This window comes from Leptodactylus fuscus, chromosome 11, assembly GCF_031893055.1.
Source record: "Leptodactylus fuscus isolate aLepFus1 chromosome 11, aLepFus1.hap2, whole genome shotgun sequence".
Classification (NCBI taxonomy): Eukaryota; Metazoa; Chordata; class Amphibia; order Anura; family Leptodactylidae; genus Leptodactylus; species Leptodactylus fuscus.
Window position 1 is genome coordinate 12,648,406 of NC_134275.1, and position 16,294 is coordinate 12,664,699.

Sequence of the window (16,294 nt, forward strand, 5' to 3'; positions counted from 1 at the left end):
TACATAGCAGAGCCCCCCCGTATATTGCACATAGCAGAGCCTCCCCCCCGTATACTGCACATAGCAGAGCCCTCCCCGTATACTGCACATAGCAGAGCCCTCCCATGTACTGTACATAGCAGAGCCCCCCGTATATTGCACATAGCAGAGCCTCCCCCCATATACTGCACATAGCAGAGCCCTCCCATGTACAGACATAGCAGTGCCCCCCCCCAGTATTCTGTATATGGCGTGCCCCCCTCCCATATACTGTATATGGCAGTGCCCCCCCTGTATACTGTATTTGGCAGTGCTCCCCCCTGTATACGGCAGTGCCCCCCGGTATACTGTATATGGCAGTGCCCCCCCCCTGCCCTGTATACTGTATATGGCAGTGCCCCCCCATATACTGTATATAGCAGTGCTCCCCCCTGTAAACTGTATATAACAGTGCTCCCTACCACTCGTAAATGTTTTTTTTTTGTCATATAGAGGATATTGGAGGATTCTCAATCTCATGCAGAGTTGTCAGGCCTGGACCATGAGCTGAAGGATCTGAGGAGGGCGGTCGCCATGTCCGACAAGTGGGCGGCCTCAGAACTGACTAACACCAAAGACCAGCTGAGGTCTCTGCACGGCACTGTACACCAGATCAACCAGGAGCGGGCACAGGTACAAAACTGGCAACTTCAATTATCTCAGGTCGGGGCCCCATGTAAGCTTCCAATGTGCTCAGATTTCAGGTCGGGGCCCCATGTAAGCTTCCAATGTGCTCAGATCTCAGGTCGGGCTCCATGTAAGCTTCTAATGTGCTGAGATCTCAGGTCGGAGCCCCGTGTAAGCTTCTAATGTGCTGAGATCTCAGGTCGGGGCCCCGTGTAAGCTTCTAATGTGCTGAGATCTCAGGTCGGGCCCCCGTGTAAGCTTCCAGTGTGCTCATATCTCAGGTCGGGGCCCCATGTAAGCTTCCAATGTGCTCAGATCTCACTTCGGGGCCCCATGTAAGCTTCCAATGTGCTCAGATCTCAGGTCGGGGCCCCATGAGGTTCAGTTCCTGTTATTGTTGCAGGGAAAACTACAACTCTCAGCATGCCCTCTTCTCCACAGACTGATCTTATTTGTAGGATTGACACGACTAATATTTTCTGGACTGTTTTGTAGGAGATGCTGGAAGCCGAGAACTACAACTCCCAGCAGGCCCGGGCCGCTCAAGACCTTTCTAAAGCAGAAGCAGAGATAGAACTACTACAGGGACTGCTCCGCACCAAGGAGAAGCAGGTGACAGGGCCACACTACTGGGGGGGTCTGCGGCACAAGGGCCACACTACTGGGGGAGGGTCAGCAGCACAGGGGCCACACTACTGGGGGAGGGTCAGCAGCACAGAGGCCACACTACTGGGGGAGGGTCAGCAGCACAGGGGGCCACACTACTGGGGGAGGGTCAGCGGCACAAGGGCCACACTACTGGGGGAGGGTCAGCAGCACAGAGGCCACACTACTGGGGGGGGGGGCGGGGTTCAGCGGCACAGGGGCCACACTACTAGGGGGGGGGGTCAGCGGCACAGGGGCCACACTACTGGGGGAGGGTCAGCGGCACAGGGGCTACACTACTGGGGGAGGGTCAGCAGCACAGAGGCCACACTACTGGGGGAAGGTCAGCGGCACAGGGGCCACACTACTGGGGAGAGTTCAGCGGCACAGGAGCCACACTACTGGGGGAGGGTCAGCGGCATAGGGGCCTTCCTCTCCTTAGGCTGTTGGTGATGCATTCAGGGGGACCCCGCCCGTGACTGCTCTCTGTGTCTTCTGTCTGGTCACAGCCTCTGCTTTTGTCACAGTTGCAGGATGCAGAGAACGGACTCAGCGAATCCCAACAGTCCGAGATTGAGCGACTCAGTCAGGACCTGCAGAGACAACGAGCAGAGATGGAACGACTCCGACACCTGCTGAAGCACAACAGAGCAGGTAAGACCCCAACCTGGCCACCAGGGGGCACTGTATGATGTGTGTATGTAGGAGGATGGCGGTTGTACCCGGTGAAATACGGGGTTAAAAGACTGTCATACAACTACTGGTAAAGCTATAGGTAAGGGGGGTGGGGGAGCTTAGGTCTCGCCCGCTCTTCCCTTTCCCTGAGGTCTCACCCGCTCTTCCCTTTTCCTGTGTTTGGCTGGGGTCTCGCCCGCTCTTCCCTTTGGCTGGGGTCTCGCCCGCTCTTCCCTTTGGCTGGGGTCTCGCCCGCTCTTCCCTTTGGCTGGGGTCTCGCCCGCTCTTCCCTTTGGCTGGGGTCTCGCCCGCTCTTCCCTTTGGCTGGGGTCTCGCCCGCTCTTCCCTTTGGCTGGGGTCTCGCCCGCTCTTCCCTTTGGCTGGGGTCTCGCCCGCTCTTCCCTTTGGCTGGGGTCTCGCCCGCTCTTCCCTTTGGCTGGGGTCTCGCCCGCTCTTCCCTTTGGCTGGGGTCTCGCCCGCTCTTCCCTTTGGCTGGGGTCTCGCCCGCTCTTCCCTTTGGCTGGGGTCTCGCCCGCTCTTCCCTTTCGCTGGGGTCTCGCCCGCTCTTCCCTTTGGCTGGGGTCTCGCCTGCTCTTTCCTTCGGCTGGGGTCTCGCCCGCTCTTCCCTTTCGCTGGGGTCTCGCCGCTCTTCCCCCTGGATGAAGTCTCGCCCGCTCTTCCCTTTGGCTGGGGTCTCGCCCCCTCCTCCTTATTCCTATTACTTCGGTGTCTTGCAGATAACGCTGAGGAGATTGAGAATCTTCTGGATGAAGTGGATTCGCTCAGACGTGCGCTCGCTCAGGGCGATTACATCAGCAGTATGGCCGACCCGCTCTGGAGAAAGGGTTACTGGTATTACGTGCCGACCTCCTCCAACGTGAGTAGAGAAAAGACGCCTGTAAGGCTGCTCCACATTCACACTGACCAGCTGACTGCAGGTTTAACCCCGTCCCGCCAATGGCATTTTTTTGTTTTTCGTTTTTGACTCCCCTCCTTCTAAACCCCATAATTTTTTTATTTCTCCGCTCCCAGAGCCATATGAGGTCTTAATCTTTGCGGGACAAATTTTTCTTCATGATGCCGCCATTAATTATTCTGTATAATGTACTGGGAAGCTGGAAAAAAATTCAGAATGTGGTGGATTTGAAGAAAAAATGCATTTCTGCGACTTTCTTATGGGCTTCGGTTTTACGGCGTTCACTGTGCAGCCAAAATGACCTGTCCCCTGTATTCTGTGTTTCGTTATGATTCCGAGGATACCAAATTTCTATGGTTTTATTTACATTTTAACCGCTTAAAAAGAATTCAAAACTGTGTTAAAAAAATTTTTTTCTAAAAGTCGCCATATTCTGACAGCCGTAACTTTTTTATACGTCCGTGTACGGGGATGTATAGGGCGTCTTTTTTGCGGGGCCGGGTGTAGTTTTTAGTTCTACCATTTTCGGGAAATGTTATTGCTTTGATCACTTTTTATTCTAATTTTTATCAGAATCAAAACAGTGAAAAAACGGCGGTTTGGCAATTTTGACTATTTTTCCCGCTACGGCGTTTACCGTACAGGAAAAATATTTTTATAGATTTGTAGAGCGGGCGATTTCGGACACGGGGATACCTAACATGTATGTGTTTCACAGTATTTAACTACTTTTATATGTGTTCTAGGGAAAGGGGGGTGATTTGAATTTTTAATACTTTTTAAAAAAAATTTATTTTATTTTTTTTTTTTACTTTTTTTTTTATTTATTTTTTTTTGCATTTATTAGACCACCTAGGGGTGCTGAACCCCAGGGGGTCTGATCACTAATGCAATGCATTACAATGCTAATTCATTGCAAAAAATCATCATTTCTTTTGCAGGCTGCATAGACCAACCTGCAAAAGAAAGAGACTGCAGACCGGCCGGGAGCATTTACAAGGCTCCCGGCTGTCATGGAAAAGTGACTTCGGCCTTGGAGCTTGCTCCAGGCGCCGGCGATCACCGGCAAAATGGCAGCACCCATGCGCCGCCGGGAAAATGGCACCCCCGGCGCCTTTGACTGAGGCACCGGAGGGGTTAATGCCTCTAAACGGTCCGGGTACTAATCGAAGGCATTAGCGCAGGCTGTCTACTGTGTAACACAGTAGACACCCGGTGGCTATGGCGGCCACCCGACTTCCGGGCGGCCACCATAGTTAAACACTAGAGATGAGCGAGTACTGTTTGGATCAGCTGATCCGAACAGCACGCTCCATAGAAATGAATGGATGCACCTGGTACTTCCGCTTTGACGGCGGCCGGTCGCGTAACCCCCCGTGTGCCGACTACGTCCATTCATTTCTATGCGAGCGTGCTATTCGGATCGGCTAATCCGAACAGTACTCGCTCATCTCTATTAAACACCCGACATGCGCCGTACTAGTACAGCGGATGTCAGGAAAGGGTTAAAGGGGTGCTCCAGCTTCCAGAACTGTCCTGCAGATTAGAGATGAGCAAGTACAGTTCGGATCAGCCGATCCGAACAGCACACTCGCATAGAAATGAATGGACGTAGCCGGCACGCGGGGGGTTAAGCGGTTGGCCTCCGTCAAAGCGGAAGTACCAGGTGCATCCATTCATTTCTATGGAGCGTGCTGTTCGGATCGGCTGATCCCAACAGTACTCGCTTATCTCTACTGCAGATCCATTTCCAGCAGCACTGACCTCGCTGCTCCCTTGTGCAGCCTTTGCTTGGCTTTTTTTTACTCGCTGCATCGGTCTTCGCTCTCGCTCTGGCCCCTCCTTTCTCCTTCAATGAAATCACAGGTAACCTGGATCTGCAAAGCAAAAAGTAATTGTCATCCATCATCAGCACCTCCCACATGTGAGGTCACTTGATGCTTTGCAAGCTTACTACTCCTCCCTGTGAGCAGTTCAGCGAGCAAATGGAGAAAGGAGGGGCACACCAAGTGAGAGCTGATGAGTCCTTGGAAATGTAGTCTATCCACAAGCCAGAGAACCTCTTCAGTATGTGGCTGAGCAGTAACCCTTTACAGGATGGAAAGTACTGACTGGCAGGGGGGGAATCGCTCCTTGTTATACTGACAGGGGGCCGCCCCACACGAAGTTGCTTGTGTCTCCCCGTTGTATAATGTTTCGCTCCTTCTCTCTGACAGACCTCCAGTCAGGACTCCGGTGTCGGCCTTCATTCCCCGATGACTTCCTCCACAGCTAAGCAGCAGAGCTGTCACCACAGGGCGAAGGACGTTGTTGTGCCCACTGCTGGCGGCCATTGGGTGTATTCAACGTGTCCTGTCAGCGCCCGCTGCCATGGTAATAGGGGCGAAGTGTTTTCGGTATGTGGGGCCCCTCACCTGTCATGGCCACTCATCGCTCTTTCCCTTGCAGATGATGCGGTCGATGTTGCGCACTCCGGCCACTTTGTTCCTCCTCCTGGCTCTGTTATTTATACGGTATTCCCAGATGGCGCTCCGGTCCCACAAGGTTCTGTGATTTATGGGCCCCCGCCACCCTCTGCTGGCAGACCGGTAGCTCCCGGGACTGTTATTTACGGACCCCCACCCGTTGGCTCTCAAGTTGTGTATGGACCTCCGCCACTACAGTTAACCATTCCCATCATCCCAGCAGGCGTCCTCCACTGCAACGTGTCTGCGCACCATGAGCTGGTAGGTGCCTTTCGTTATGTGTGAGCAGGGGAAGGGGGGCATTATCTTTTATCTGCAGCCAGGAGGTCCGTCTGCGCGTCTGCCCCCACACATGAGATTTGGCTACTGCTACCCAGTTATCTCCCTACAGTAGGATGATGGAGTTTGTAGGCCTGGAAGGGGGGGAGGGGGAGCTTCTGTATACAGGCGCGTTCTCTGCATACAGGCGCATCCTCTCCGTACAGGCGCGTCCTCTGCGTACAGGTGCATCCCCTCCATACAGGCGCGTCCTCTGCGTACAGGTGCATCCTCTCCGTACAGGCGCGTCCTCTGCGTACAGGTGCATCCCCTCCATACAGGCGCGTCCTCTGCGTACAGGTGCATCCTCTCCGTACAGGCGCGTCCTCTGCGTACAGGTGCATCCTCTCCATACAGGCGCGTCCTCTGCGTACAGGCGCATCCTCTCCGTACAGGCGCGTCCTCTGCGTACAGGTGCATCCTCTCCGTACAGGCGCGTCCTCTGCGTACAGGTGCATCCCCTCCGTACAGGCACGTCCCTTCTGTACAGGTATATCCTTTGCTTGTTTCCAGGACAGTGAGCTCAGACGTCTGGAGGACATCATCCATCACCTGAAGTCTCGGCGGCAGAAAGAGAAGCTGCTGAAGGCGACCTTAATGGAGGACATGGCGGCCCTGGAGAATCGGAGAGAGGCGCTGAGGCGGGAGGTCCAGGAGTTACAAGACACGGTCAAGAGACACAAGCAGAAGTATGTGAGATTGTCAGGGCAGCGCAGCCCGGGCAGAATCCTGGTGATGGCTCTGACCTCACTGTCATGTCCTTCTCCAGGAGCTTTGTGGATGGTCATGTGGAGAGTCTGATCACAGAGCTGGAGCTGGAGCGATCGCTGCAGGATCATAACAAGATCCAGGACGAGATCGATTGCTTGGAGAAAACCCTCCTGAAACGCAGAGCGGAGCTGCGAGAGGCCGAGCGGCGTCTGGCGGGGGCGGAGAGCGAGATGAAGGACACACAGGACAAGGTTGGTACCTGGGGAGGCTGCAGCCCCATCTTGTCTCCTATATCAGAGGTGCTCGCACTCCAATCATTCCTTTCATTTAATGATCGCGGCCATAGAACTCTTCTCTGACATCGTACGTGAGACTGAGCAAAGAACGCAATGTTAGAGAGAAGATGGAGAAAAACTTTTATTCCACTTATAACATTTCAATGTAAAACGAATCCAATGTGAAGGGATCTGATGATTTCTAACAAGTTTCTTAATATTTTCAACACCCCCCATTTTCTCTGGGCCCTTTACCCGCCCCCCTTTAGGCCTCCAGCGCCCACAAGGGGGAGTTATCGCCCACTTTGAGAGAGACTGATTTATAGTCTGAAAATCGCCTGCGGCTCCAGGACAATAAGCCGAACCTGCACTGATGGCAAGCGTCTCAGTCTAGGACCTAATACACACAGGCAAATACGGGCTGCAACGTCTGCATCAGCTGTATCACACACTGCCTGCTGTCAGACTGGTCAAGAGACTGAAACTCTGTACTGTACTGTATATAGTGTGCATCAGTGATCTGCACTGTATATCGCGTCTATCAGTGATCTACTGTATATAGCGTGTATCATAGTGATCTATAATGATCTGTATTGTATATAGCGTGTATCATAGTGATCTATAATGATCTGTACTGTATATAGCGTGTATCATAGTGATCTATAATGATCTGTACTGTATATAGCGTGTATCATAGTGATCAGTACTGTATATAGCGAGTATCAGTGATCTGTACTGTATATAGTGAATATCTTAGATCCTTCTTTACCTTTCCAGACTGTGGCTTTACTTGAGAGATCCTCTGTGGCTGAGCAGCGCCTGTGCCGTGCGGAGAGTGATGCCGAGGAGTTGGAGCGGCGAGCTCAGGAGACGGCAGTGAACCTGGTGAAAGCAGATCAGCAGCTGCGGTGGGTGGTGGAGGCCTCGGGGGGGGAGGGGGGGTCTCGGGTCAGGATGGGGTTAATGAGGGGTCCTTCTTTCTCAGGGTCCTGCAGAGCAGCGCTCGGGACCTGGAGCAGCACAGAGCGGTGCAGGAGAATATCCTGCAGGGCATAAACAGCGTCATGGCCAGCAAAGACGCCGAATTCCAGTCCCTGAACCACAAAATAGAGGCCATGTCAGAAAGGTGAGGGCCCTTCCATGTGCACGGGCGCAGCCTCCGCTCCGCACATTGTCTCCTCTCTATTAACTTTGCATTTTTCAGTCTTCAGAAACTTCAGGAAGAAATGGGAGTGGCCGAGGAGAAGGAAGAAGAACATCAGCAGAGTGTGGCAGAGCGGAGGAGCGCGCTGGAGCGACTGTGCGGACAGGTACGTGTACATCGCCCCTGCCTGTGGTGGGATCAGGGGCACAGCAATGTCCTCACTGCCTGTCACCCACAGATATTGGCACAGCAGGAGCAGGCGGCTGAGCTGGATCGGATCCTGGGCCACAAGAAGCAGCAGCTTCAGCTCCTCCACAGTCACATTGAGCAGAAGAAAGTGAACCTGAAGGACGTCCTGCGGGATGGCGAGCGAGACGTGGCTGACAAGAGGCGGCAAATACAAGTAAGATCTGTGACTGTGTGGTCAGCAAAGGGGCGGAATAGGAGTAGTGGGGGAGGAGCCTGCAAGGTCAGTATTTTGGGTTCCTCAGCCATCACCCCCCTCTTTCAACCTCACTTTTATCTTTGAAGGAGGTAAAATCTGTCTTGGAAGATTTAAGTGTTCAGAAAGGAGAACTGAGCGCACAACTGAACGAGAAGAAGACGCAGCTCGCAGCCCTGAGACAGGAAATCCTGGAGGAAGAAGAGAAGCTGCAGAGAACTTTCTCCGAGAGCCAAAAACAGAAATCTGGTGAGATACAGGGTATATACATCATATCTGACTGGTGACATCATCAGGATCAGTGCAGACCAGGTATATGTATTATTAGATCAGTAGACTGGTGACATCATCAGGATCGGTGCAGACCAGGTCTGTGTATTATTAGATCAGTAGACTGGTGACATCATCAGGATCGGTGCAGACCAGGTCTGTGTATTATTAGATCAGTAGACTGGTGACATCATCAGGATCGGTGCAGACCAGGTCTGTGTATTATTAGATCAGTAGACTGGTGACATCATCAGGATCAGTGCAGACCAGGTATATGTATTATTAGATCAGTAGACTGGTGACATCATCAGGATCGGTGCAGACCAGGTATATGTATTATTAGATCAGTAGACTGGTGACATCATCAGGATCAGTGCAGACCAGGTATATGTATTATCAGATCAGTAGACTGGTGACATCATCAGGATCGGTGCAGACCAGGTCTGTGTATTATTAGATCAGTAGACTGGTGACATCATCAGGATCGGTGCAGACCAGGTCTTTGTATTATTAGATTTTTGGCTTTATTTTTTTTCTTTATCAGAGCTGAAGCATCTTCTAGAAATGCAGCAGTTGGAGAACAGCGAGATCCAGGGCCTGAGACTGCAGCACGAGCAGAAGATCAATGACCTGGAGAAGACGCAGTCACTGCTGCTGAAGGTGAGATGTGCTGCGGTGTCTGCACCCTCTGGGTTTCCTATAAAAGGTCTGATGGGCTGACCTTCTGGAGTGTAGCGGCCCGGCAAGGCTGCCCATTAGTCCCCGGCCCTGCCCTGCCAGGTGAGGCTGCCCGTCAGCTCCGGTCCTGCCCCGCCAGGTGAGGCTGCCCATCAGCTCCGGCCCTGCCAGGTGAGGCTGCTTGTTCGCTCCAGCCCTGCCCCGCCTGGCGACGCTGCCCGTCAGCTCCAGCCCACTGCAGTGGCTTCTTCCCAGTTCCATCACTAAGACATTTATGGCAGATCCTGTGTGTTTTCCAGATTGGCGTCTGTTTGGGCTTTTGGAGTGCAGTGACTGTGGGATCGGTGCCAGTAATGGGTTATATATGAGTTCTATGTCTTCAGGGAAAGCTGGAGCTGGAGAACCTGCAAAAGACGTTGCAACGAGTCCATGGAGAGGCGCAGCGGCAGCGGCAGCTACTGGAGAAGGATCAGCAAGAGATGGAGCTCCTCAAGACGCAGATGAACGGCCTGCAGGACAAGGTGGACTCCCTGAGCAAGGAGAGGGAGAAACTGGAGGAAGAGAACCTGGAGCTGCAACGCAGACTGGGCCGGAGCAAAAAGTAATTGTCATACACCATCAGCACCACTAGGGGCAGTGTCCACAGGCATTGTAGCTGGAAAAACTCCTGCTATTGTTGAGATCTCCTGTGATCACCTGTGATAAGGGCAAAGTCCTGTAGCATTGGGGGGCGGACCACTGCAGCAGAAGGGCGTCTGGTGATGGCAGGGGCGGAGTCAGGTTACTAACCTGCAGCAGGAGGTGGGGTCAGCTGCTGGGGGTGGAGTCAGGTCAGTCGTTTACAGCAGGGTGAGCACATAGATGTCTGACTCCCTTACTTTATGTAAGTTGGTTCCTTTGTTTCCCATTGTCAGAGTGTTGTCAGACACCGAGGAGTGTAACAAGATGGCGTCCAGCGCACTGGAGAGACTGGAGGCCGATACAAGGAGTTGTCGGAAGGAGCTGAATCAGCTGAACAAGCAGAAGGAAATCGTGCGGCAGGAAGCGGCGTCTGTCCAGCAGATACTGGAAGGTGAGACACTAAACGCTGCTGCTCCAGTTATTCTCGAGCCTACGACTCACTGATCCATGTTACGTTTCAGACAAGACTGCGGAGCTGACATGTCTGACTGAGGAACTTGGTGACCTGAAGGAGCAGATGCGGCTACTGGATCAAGTAGGTGGTGGAGACCGGCCCTTGGAAAAATGGGCAAAAATGGTCAAGACTTAACAATCGGTGCAGATATTTCAAGCTTAGTTCTCAACTTGTCTAGAGCGGAGGGCCGCCTGTACCCGTCTTGTCTAGAGCGGAGGGCCGCCTGTACCCGTCTTGTCTAGAGCGGAGGGCCGCCTGTACCCGTCTTGTCTAGAGCGGAGGGCCGCCTGTACCCGTCTTGTCTAGAGCGGAGGGCCGCCTGTACCCGTCTTGTCTAGAGCAGAGGGCCGCCTGTACCCGTCTTGTCTAGAGCAGAGGGCCGCCTGTACCCGTCTTGTCTAGAGCGGAGGGCCGCCTGTACCCGTCTTGTCTAGAGCGGAGGGCCGCCTGTACCCGTCTTGTCTAGAGCGGAGGGCCGCCTGTACCCGTCTTGTCTAGAGCGGAGGGCCGCCTGTACCCGTCTTGTCTAGAGCGGAGGGCCGCCTGTACCCGTCTTGTCTAGAGCGGAGGGCCGCCTGTACCCGTCTTGTCTAGAGCGGAGGGCCGCCTGTACCCGTCTTGTCTAGAGCGGAGGGCCGCCTGTACCCGTCTTGTCTAGAGCAGAGGGCCGCCTGTACCCGTCTTGTCTAGAGCGGAGGGCCGCCTGTACCCGTCTTGTCTAGAGCGGAGGGCCGCCTGTACCCGTCTTGTCTAGAGCGGAGGGCCGCCTGTACCCGTCTTGTCTAGAGCGGAGGGCCGCCTGTACCCGTCTTGTCTAGAGCGGAGGGCCGCCTTGTTCCTGTCTTAGCTAGAGCGGAGGGCCGCCTGTACCAGTCTTGTCTAGAGCGGAGGGCCGCCTGTACCCGTCATGGCTAGAGCGGAGGGCCGCCTGTACCCGTCTTGGCTAGAGCGGAGGGCCGCCTGTACCCGTCTTGGCTAGAGCGGAGGGCCGCCTGTAACCGTCTTGGCTAGAGCGGAGGGCCGCCTGTACCCGTCTTGGCTAGAGCGGAGGGCCGCCTGTACCCGTCTTGGCTAGAGCGGAGGGCCGCCTGTACCCGTCTTGGCTAGAGCGGAGGGCCGCCTGTACCCGTCTTGGCTAGAGCGGAGGGCCGCCTGTAACCGTCTTGGCTAGAGCGGAGGGCCGCCTGTACCCGTCTTGGCTAGAGCAGAGGGCCGCCTGTACCCGTCTTGGCTAGAGCGGAGGGCCGCCTGTACCCGTCTTGGCTAGAGCAGAGGGCCGCCTGTACCCGTCTTGTCTAGAGCAGTAGGCCAGTGGCGTGTGTGCAGCCTCCCTTATGTGACCACTGTCTTCCAGGATCTGAGGATTGCCACCAAGCAGCAAGATGAGGCATTACAGGAGAGGGTGGCTCTACAGGAGGAAATTCGAGATGCTGCGGAGAGACACCAACTGCTGCAGGAGAAGGAGAAGAGGACGGACGAACGTCTGCAGCAGCTGCAAAGATCTGTGGAGGCAAAGGGGCGGGAAGTCAGCCAGCAGGAATGGGTGAGGACACAAGGGGGCACCGCAGAGTACTGGTGCCCTGACCGCAGCACACTCCCATGACCGGGGCTGCTGAGAGCCTTTTTAGGGATTGGTAGGGTCTGAGCTGATCCTCTGCTGCTCCCCCTGCCCTGGATCATGTGATTGTTCATTGTGATGCCCTGGCAGGATCGGGTCAGAAGATCTTGCAGAATCTTACAGGGATCGCTTTTCTTGCTTCTAATACACAAAAAAAAATTTCACAGCGATTGAAGCAAATAATGAAAGAATGTGAAGGCCAGGAAGAGCAACTGAGGGAAGCCACAGCACAGCTAGAGACTGACAGGCAGAACTATGAGAGGGAACTGGCCGAGCGACAGAACAACCTGGATATGATCAGCCAGCGAGTGCTTGTCCAGGAGCAGCGCAGCCTGAAACTGCAGCAGGAAGAGAGGTGGAGCGAGGCGCTGGAGACAGTCAGTAAGTATATCGCTGTCACCGCCGATCACAACGAGCAGCCACACCGTCAACCTGCAGCGCCCAGGGTGTGCCTTATCTGATGTCTCCCCTGAGGTCTACAGCTCCTATGATTAGTGGCGCTGCATTATCCCGTTCACGCTTATCTCCTTATTCTCCCAGAACACCGCCTGTCACAGCGAGAGGAACAACTACAGGAAAAAGCCAAGGAGGTGGCGGCTCTGCAGATGGAGCAGGAGAGGTCTGGGCATGTTCTGAGGCAGCTACAAGAGGAGGTGACCTCCGGGAAGAAGAGAATTGTCACACTGAAGGAAACCATCAACAAGCAGCGGCTGCAGCATGAAGAGGAGGCTGAGGTGTGACAACTGGTCAGAGCCTGCTGAGAGTTGTAGTCTTGTCTGTCCTGTGAGGTGTCACCACCATCGTCTGTTCGTTCTAGGAACTGAAACGAGAAAACAGCAGCTTAAAGAAACGGCTGACAACAATGGAACAAGCCACGTACGACAACCATGAGCGAGCCAAGCGGCTGCAGAGACAGGTGAGCACCATTTACAGAGGATTGTCTGCACTGACACATTGTAACACACCCCCCTCCTCGTGGCTCTAGTGCGGTACTACAGGATCTGTTGTCTTTACAGTTGAAGAGTCAGGAAGAGTTGGACCGGCGGCAGCAGGAGGTCAATGAGGCGGTGAAAGAGTTAAAAGCCCAGGTGAAGCTGGAGATCCGTAGCAGCTTACGGGAGATTCAGAGCACCGCAGCTGACCAGATGCCAGAGGATATAGAGCCCATCCTGCAGCACAACCTCAGCCTGCGGGCACAGCTGGAGCGACTGCAGGACGACGACCCCTTCTCAGCAAACTCCGCACCCCTGGAGAATCAGATCACCTCTAGGAATCATGTACTGGTGAGCGGATCACTGCTGTACTGCCAGATCATGTACAAGATCCTGCGTCTCTCTAACAGCGCTGCTGCTGCTTCTCTACACAGGACGAACAATGGCGCGGCAAGGCGTTACGAGAAAAGCTGCGACAGCAGGAGGACCGACTGAAGGTGAGTGGCAGCGGATTTTATTATTGGAGTTTATTATCTCTGTCTGGGAAAGGTGGGTGACAACAAAGCGGAGCTGCCGCAGTGTTCTTACTCCTCTGATACTGGGTTGTGATTGGTGCAGGATGATGTCATGTGCTCTCTTTTAGGCCCAGCTCCACCAGCAAATGACCAAACAGGCGGATGTGCTGAGCCGGGGGCGGCAGCAGACGGAGGGCTCCCTGCACAGTCTCCGGCGACAGCTCGACACACTAGACAACTTGGTCTCCAATGTATCGGCAGATTCTCTGTTTTACTCCCAGAATTCTTCAGGCTTGATCCAGTCACAGAGTCAGGTGAGCTGGAAGAGAAGAAGTGACCTGTAGGACCCCACTGGTGACCCATTACAGGGCGGAGTGTCCCGAATCCAAACTCCGCCAGGATCACAGGACTGACAACTCTCTTATGTTATAGGGTTTTAAACCAAGATCCAGCATCTCCCCTGCACCCGATCTAGCAGAATTATCAGCTCCGCCCTCAAACAGCCCAACACCCAATAGTGACTAGGTAAGACATCATCAGGTATACATCATGCAATAGATACTGCCCCCTATGTTGAAGAATATAACTACTATAATACTTCTCCTATGTACAAGAATATAACTACTATAATACTGCTCCTATGTACAAGAATATAACTAGTATAATACTGCTCCTATGTACAAGAATATAACTGCTATAATACTGCTCCTATGTACAGGAATATAACTGCTATAATACTGCTCCTATGTACAAGAATATAACTACTATAATACTGCTCCTATGTACAAGAATATAACTGCTATAATACTACTCCTATGTACAAGAATATAACTGCTATAATACTACTCCTATGTACAAGAATATAACTACTATAATACTGCTCCTATGTACAAGAATATAACTGCTATAATACTACTCCTATGTACAAGAATATAACTACTATAATACTACCTACTATGTACAAGAATATAACTACTATAATACTACCTCCTATGTACAAGAATATAACTACTATAATACTGCTCCTATGTACAAGAATATAACTACTATAATACTGCTCCTATGTACAAGAATATAACTACTATAATACTGCTCCTATGTACAGGAATATAACTGCTATAATACTACTCCTATGTACAGGAATATAACTGCTATAATACTGCCCCCTATGTACAAGAATATAACTACTATAATACTACTCCTATGTACAAGAATATAACTACTATAATACTGCTCCTATGTACAAGAATATAACTGCTATAATACTGCTCCTATGTACAAGAATATAACTACTATAATACTACCTCCTATGTACAAGAATATAACTACTATAATACTACTCCTATGTACAAGAATATAACTGCTATAATACTGCTCCTATGTACAAGAATATAACTACTATAATACTACCTCCTATGTACAAGAATATAACTACTATAATACTACCTCCTATGTCCAAAAATATAACTGCTATAATACTATGTACAAGAATATAACTACTATAATACTGCCCCCTATGTACGTACCTTTGCACTTGTTATCCTGTGTATTTGGGTTTATTGGACTTTCCTTGTATTTCAGGGGTTGCTGTGGTCGCATTATATTCGGGGGTCACGCTCCAGCTCACAAGGACAGGACTTGCAGCCCCTCGAGGTTCGGAGTCGGGCACATGACTTATTTGTACAGATTTATTTATTTTTGTATCTGGCAATTTTTATGAATAAATGACTTTTTCAGGCACTTGTTGGTGTTGCGGGAAATGGAGCAACTTCCTGGGCGGGGCGTATGTGCACACACGTGCTGGTTGAGTTTATTGACCCGATATATAGTAATACCCCGGCATTATGGGGGGCGGCGTAGTCAGAGGCCATCAGCTCATAGTAGATGGTGTTGTTCTCCCATTGTCTACAACAGCCTTCAGTGCATATGTGAACACGGCCCAAGAGCTCAAGCAGGAGAACTACAACACTCAGGAAAATTTACCAGGTGGCAGAGATTAAAGGGATATTAACTTTGTTAAAGGGACATTGCACAAAAAGTTCCTTTAACTCTTTCACCTCTGCATGAGTTACAGAAGATCTAACACAAAAAAGTGGCCTACAAGTAACACAACCGACCAATTGGAGAGTCCACAGAGGCCTATAAAAAAATATAGGGGGCAAAATATATATAAAACAAAAAAACTTCCCCAGGGTACCCAAAAAGTATAAGTGTATGGTATAGAGCCGCAGTATCACAGCGCCCCCCTCCCCTCCAGTGTACCCAGTAAATGTGTATGGTATAGAGCCACAGTATCACAGCTCCCCTCCGATGTACCCAGTAAATGTGTATGGTATAGAGCCACAGTATCACAGCGCCCCCCCTCCCCTCCAAAGTACCCAGTATGTGTATGGTATAGAGCCACAGTATCACAGCGCCCCCCCTCCCCTCCAAAGTACCCAGTATGTGTATGGTATAGAGCTGCAGTATCACAGCACCCCCCTCCCCTCCAGTGTACCCAGTAAATGTGTATGGTATAGAGCCGCAGTATCACAGCACCCCCCTCCCCTCCAGTGTACCCAGTAAATGTGTATGGTATAGAGCCGCAGTATCACAGCACCCCCCCTCCCCTCCAGAGTACCCAGTATGTGTATGGTATAGCGCCACAGTATCACAGCTCCCCCCCCTCCCGAGTCCCCAGTATGTGTATGGTATAGAGCCACAGTATCACAGCGCCCCCCCTCCAGAGTACCCAGTATGTGTATGGTATAGAGCCGTGGCATCACAGCACCCCCCGGGGGACTTGCTTTCCATCCAGGTCTCTGCGGGGTTGGCCTGTGATCTTGCAGCTTTATACTTTCTATGTATCCCGGGGCAGACATTTTCCTTATACAGCGCCCCCTGCTGTCCACAACTCGATGAGCTGCAATA

The 16,294-nt window shown here is 52.2% G+C and overlaps 1 protein-coding gene across 3 annotated transcripts in view; it reads left to right on the forward strand.

The window, feature by feature from the left end:
* The window catches only part of CNTRL (centriolin), a 38,252-nt gene extending 23,164 nt beyond the window's left edge, over positions 1-15,088 (forward strand). For 2 of the 3 annotated variants that reach the window (XM_075260688.1, XM_075260689.1), the window contains exons 19-44: positions 472-651; positions 1,141-1,257; positions 1,818-1,944; positions 2,703-2,842; positions 5,098-5,254; positions 5,330-5,607; positions 6,178-6,353; positions 6,434-6,626; positions 7,428-7,558; positions 7,636-7,776; positions 7,855-7,960; positions 8,033-8,197; positions 8,326-8,485; positions 9,051-9,166; positions 9,568-9,785; positions 10,099-10,256; positions 10,327-10,400; positions 11,674-11,862; positions 12,105-12,318; positions 12,478-12,671; positions 12,755-12,853; positions 12,954-13,220; positions 13,304-13,366; positions 13,513-13,698; positions 13,817-13,909; positions 14,966-15,088. In XM_075260688.1, coding sequence (XP_075116789.1) covers positions 472-651; positions 1,141-1,257; positions 1,818-1,944; positions 2,703-2,842; positions 5,098-5,254; positions 5,330-5,607; positions 6,178-6,353; positions 6,434-6,626; positions 7,428-7,558; positions 7,636-7,776; positions 7,855-7,960; positions 8,033-8,197; positions 8,326-8,485; positions 9,051-9,166; positions 9,568-9,785; positions 10,099-10,256; positions 10,327-10,400; positions 11,674-11,862; positions 12,105-12,318; positions 12,478-12,671; positions 12,755-12,853; positions 12,954-13,220; positions 13,304-13,366; positions 13,513-13,698; positions 13,817-13,909 — 3,942 coding nt within the window. In that variant the 3' untranslated portion in view covers positions 14,966-15,088. Of the gene's footprint in view, positions 1-471; positions 652-1,140; positions 1,258-1,817; positions 1,945-2,702; positions 2,843-5,097; positions 5,255-5,329; positions 5,608-6,177; positions 6,354-6,433; positions 6,627-7,427; positions 7,559-7,635; positions 7,777-7,854; positions 7,961-8,032; positions 8,198-8,325; positions 8,486-9,050; positions 9,167-9,567; positions 9,786-10,098; positions 10,257-10,326; positions 10,401-11,673; positions 11,863-12,104; positions 12,319-12,477; positions 12,672-12,754; positions 12,854-12,953; positions 13,221-13,303; positions 13,367-13,512; positions 13,699-13,816; positions 13,910-14,965 lie in introns of those variants that run through there. The other variant, XR_012711861.1, reaches the window with a different exon arrangement.
* The last annotated feature ends 1,206 nt before the right edge of the window (positions 15,089-16,294 follow it).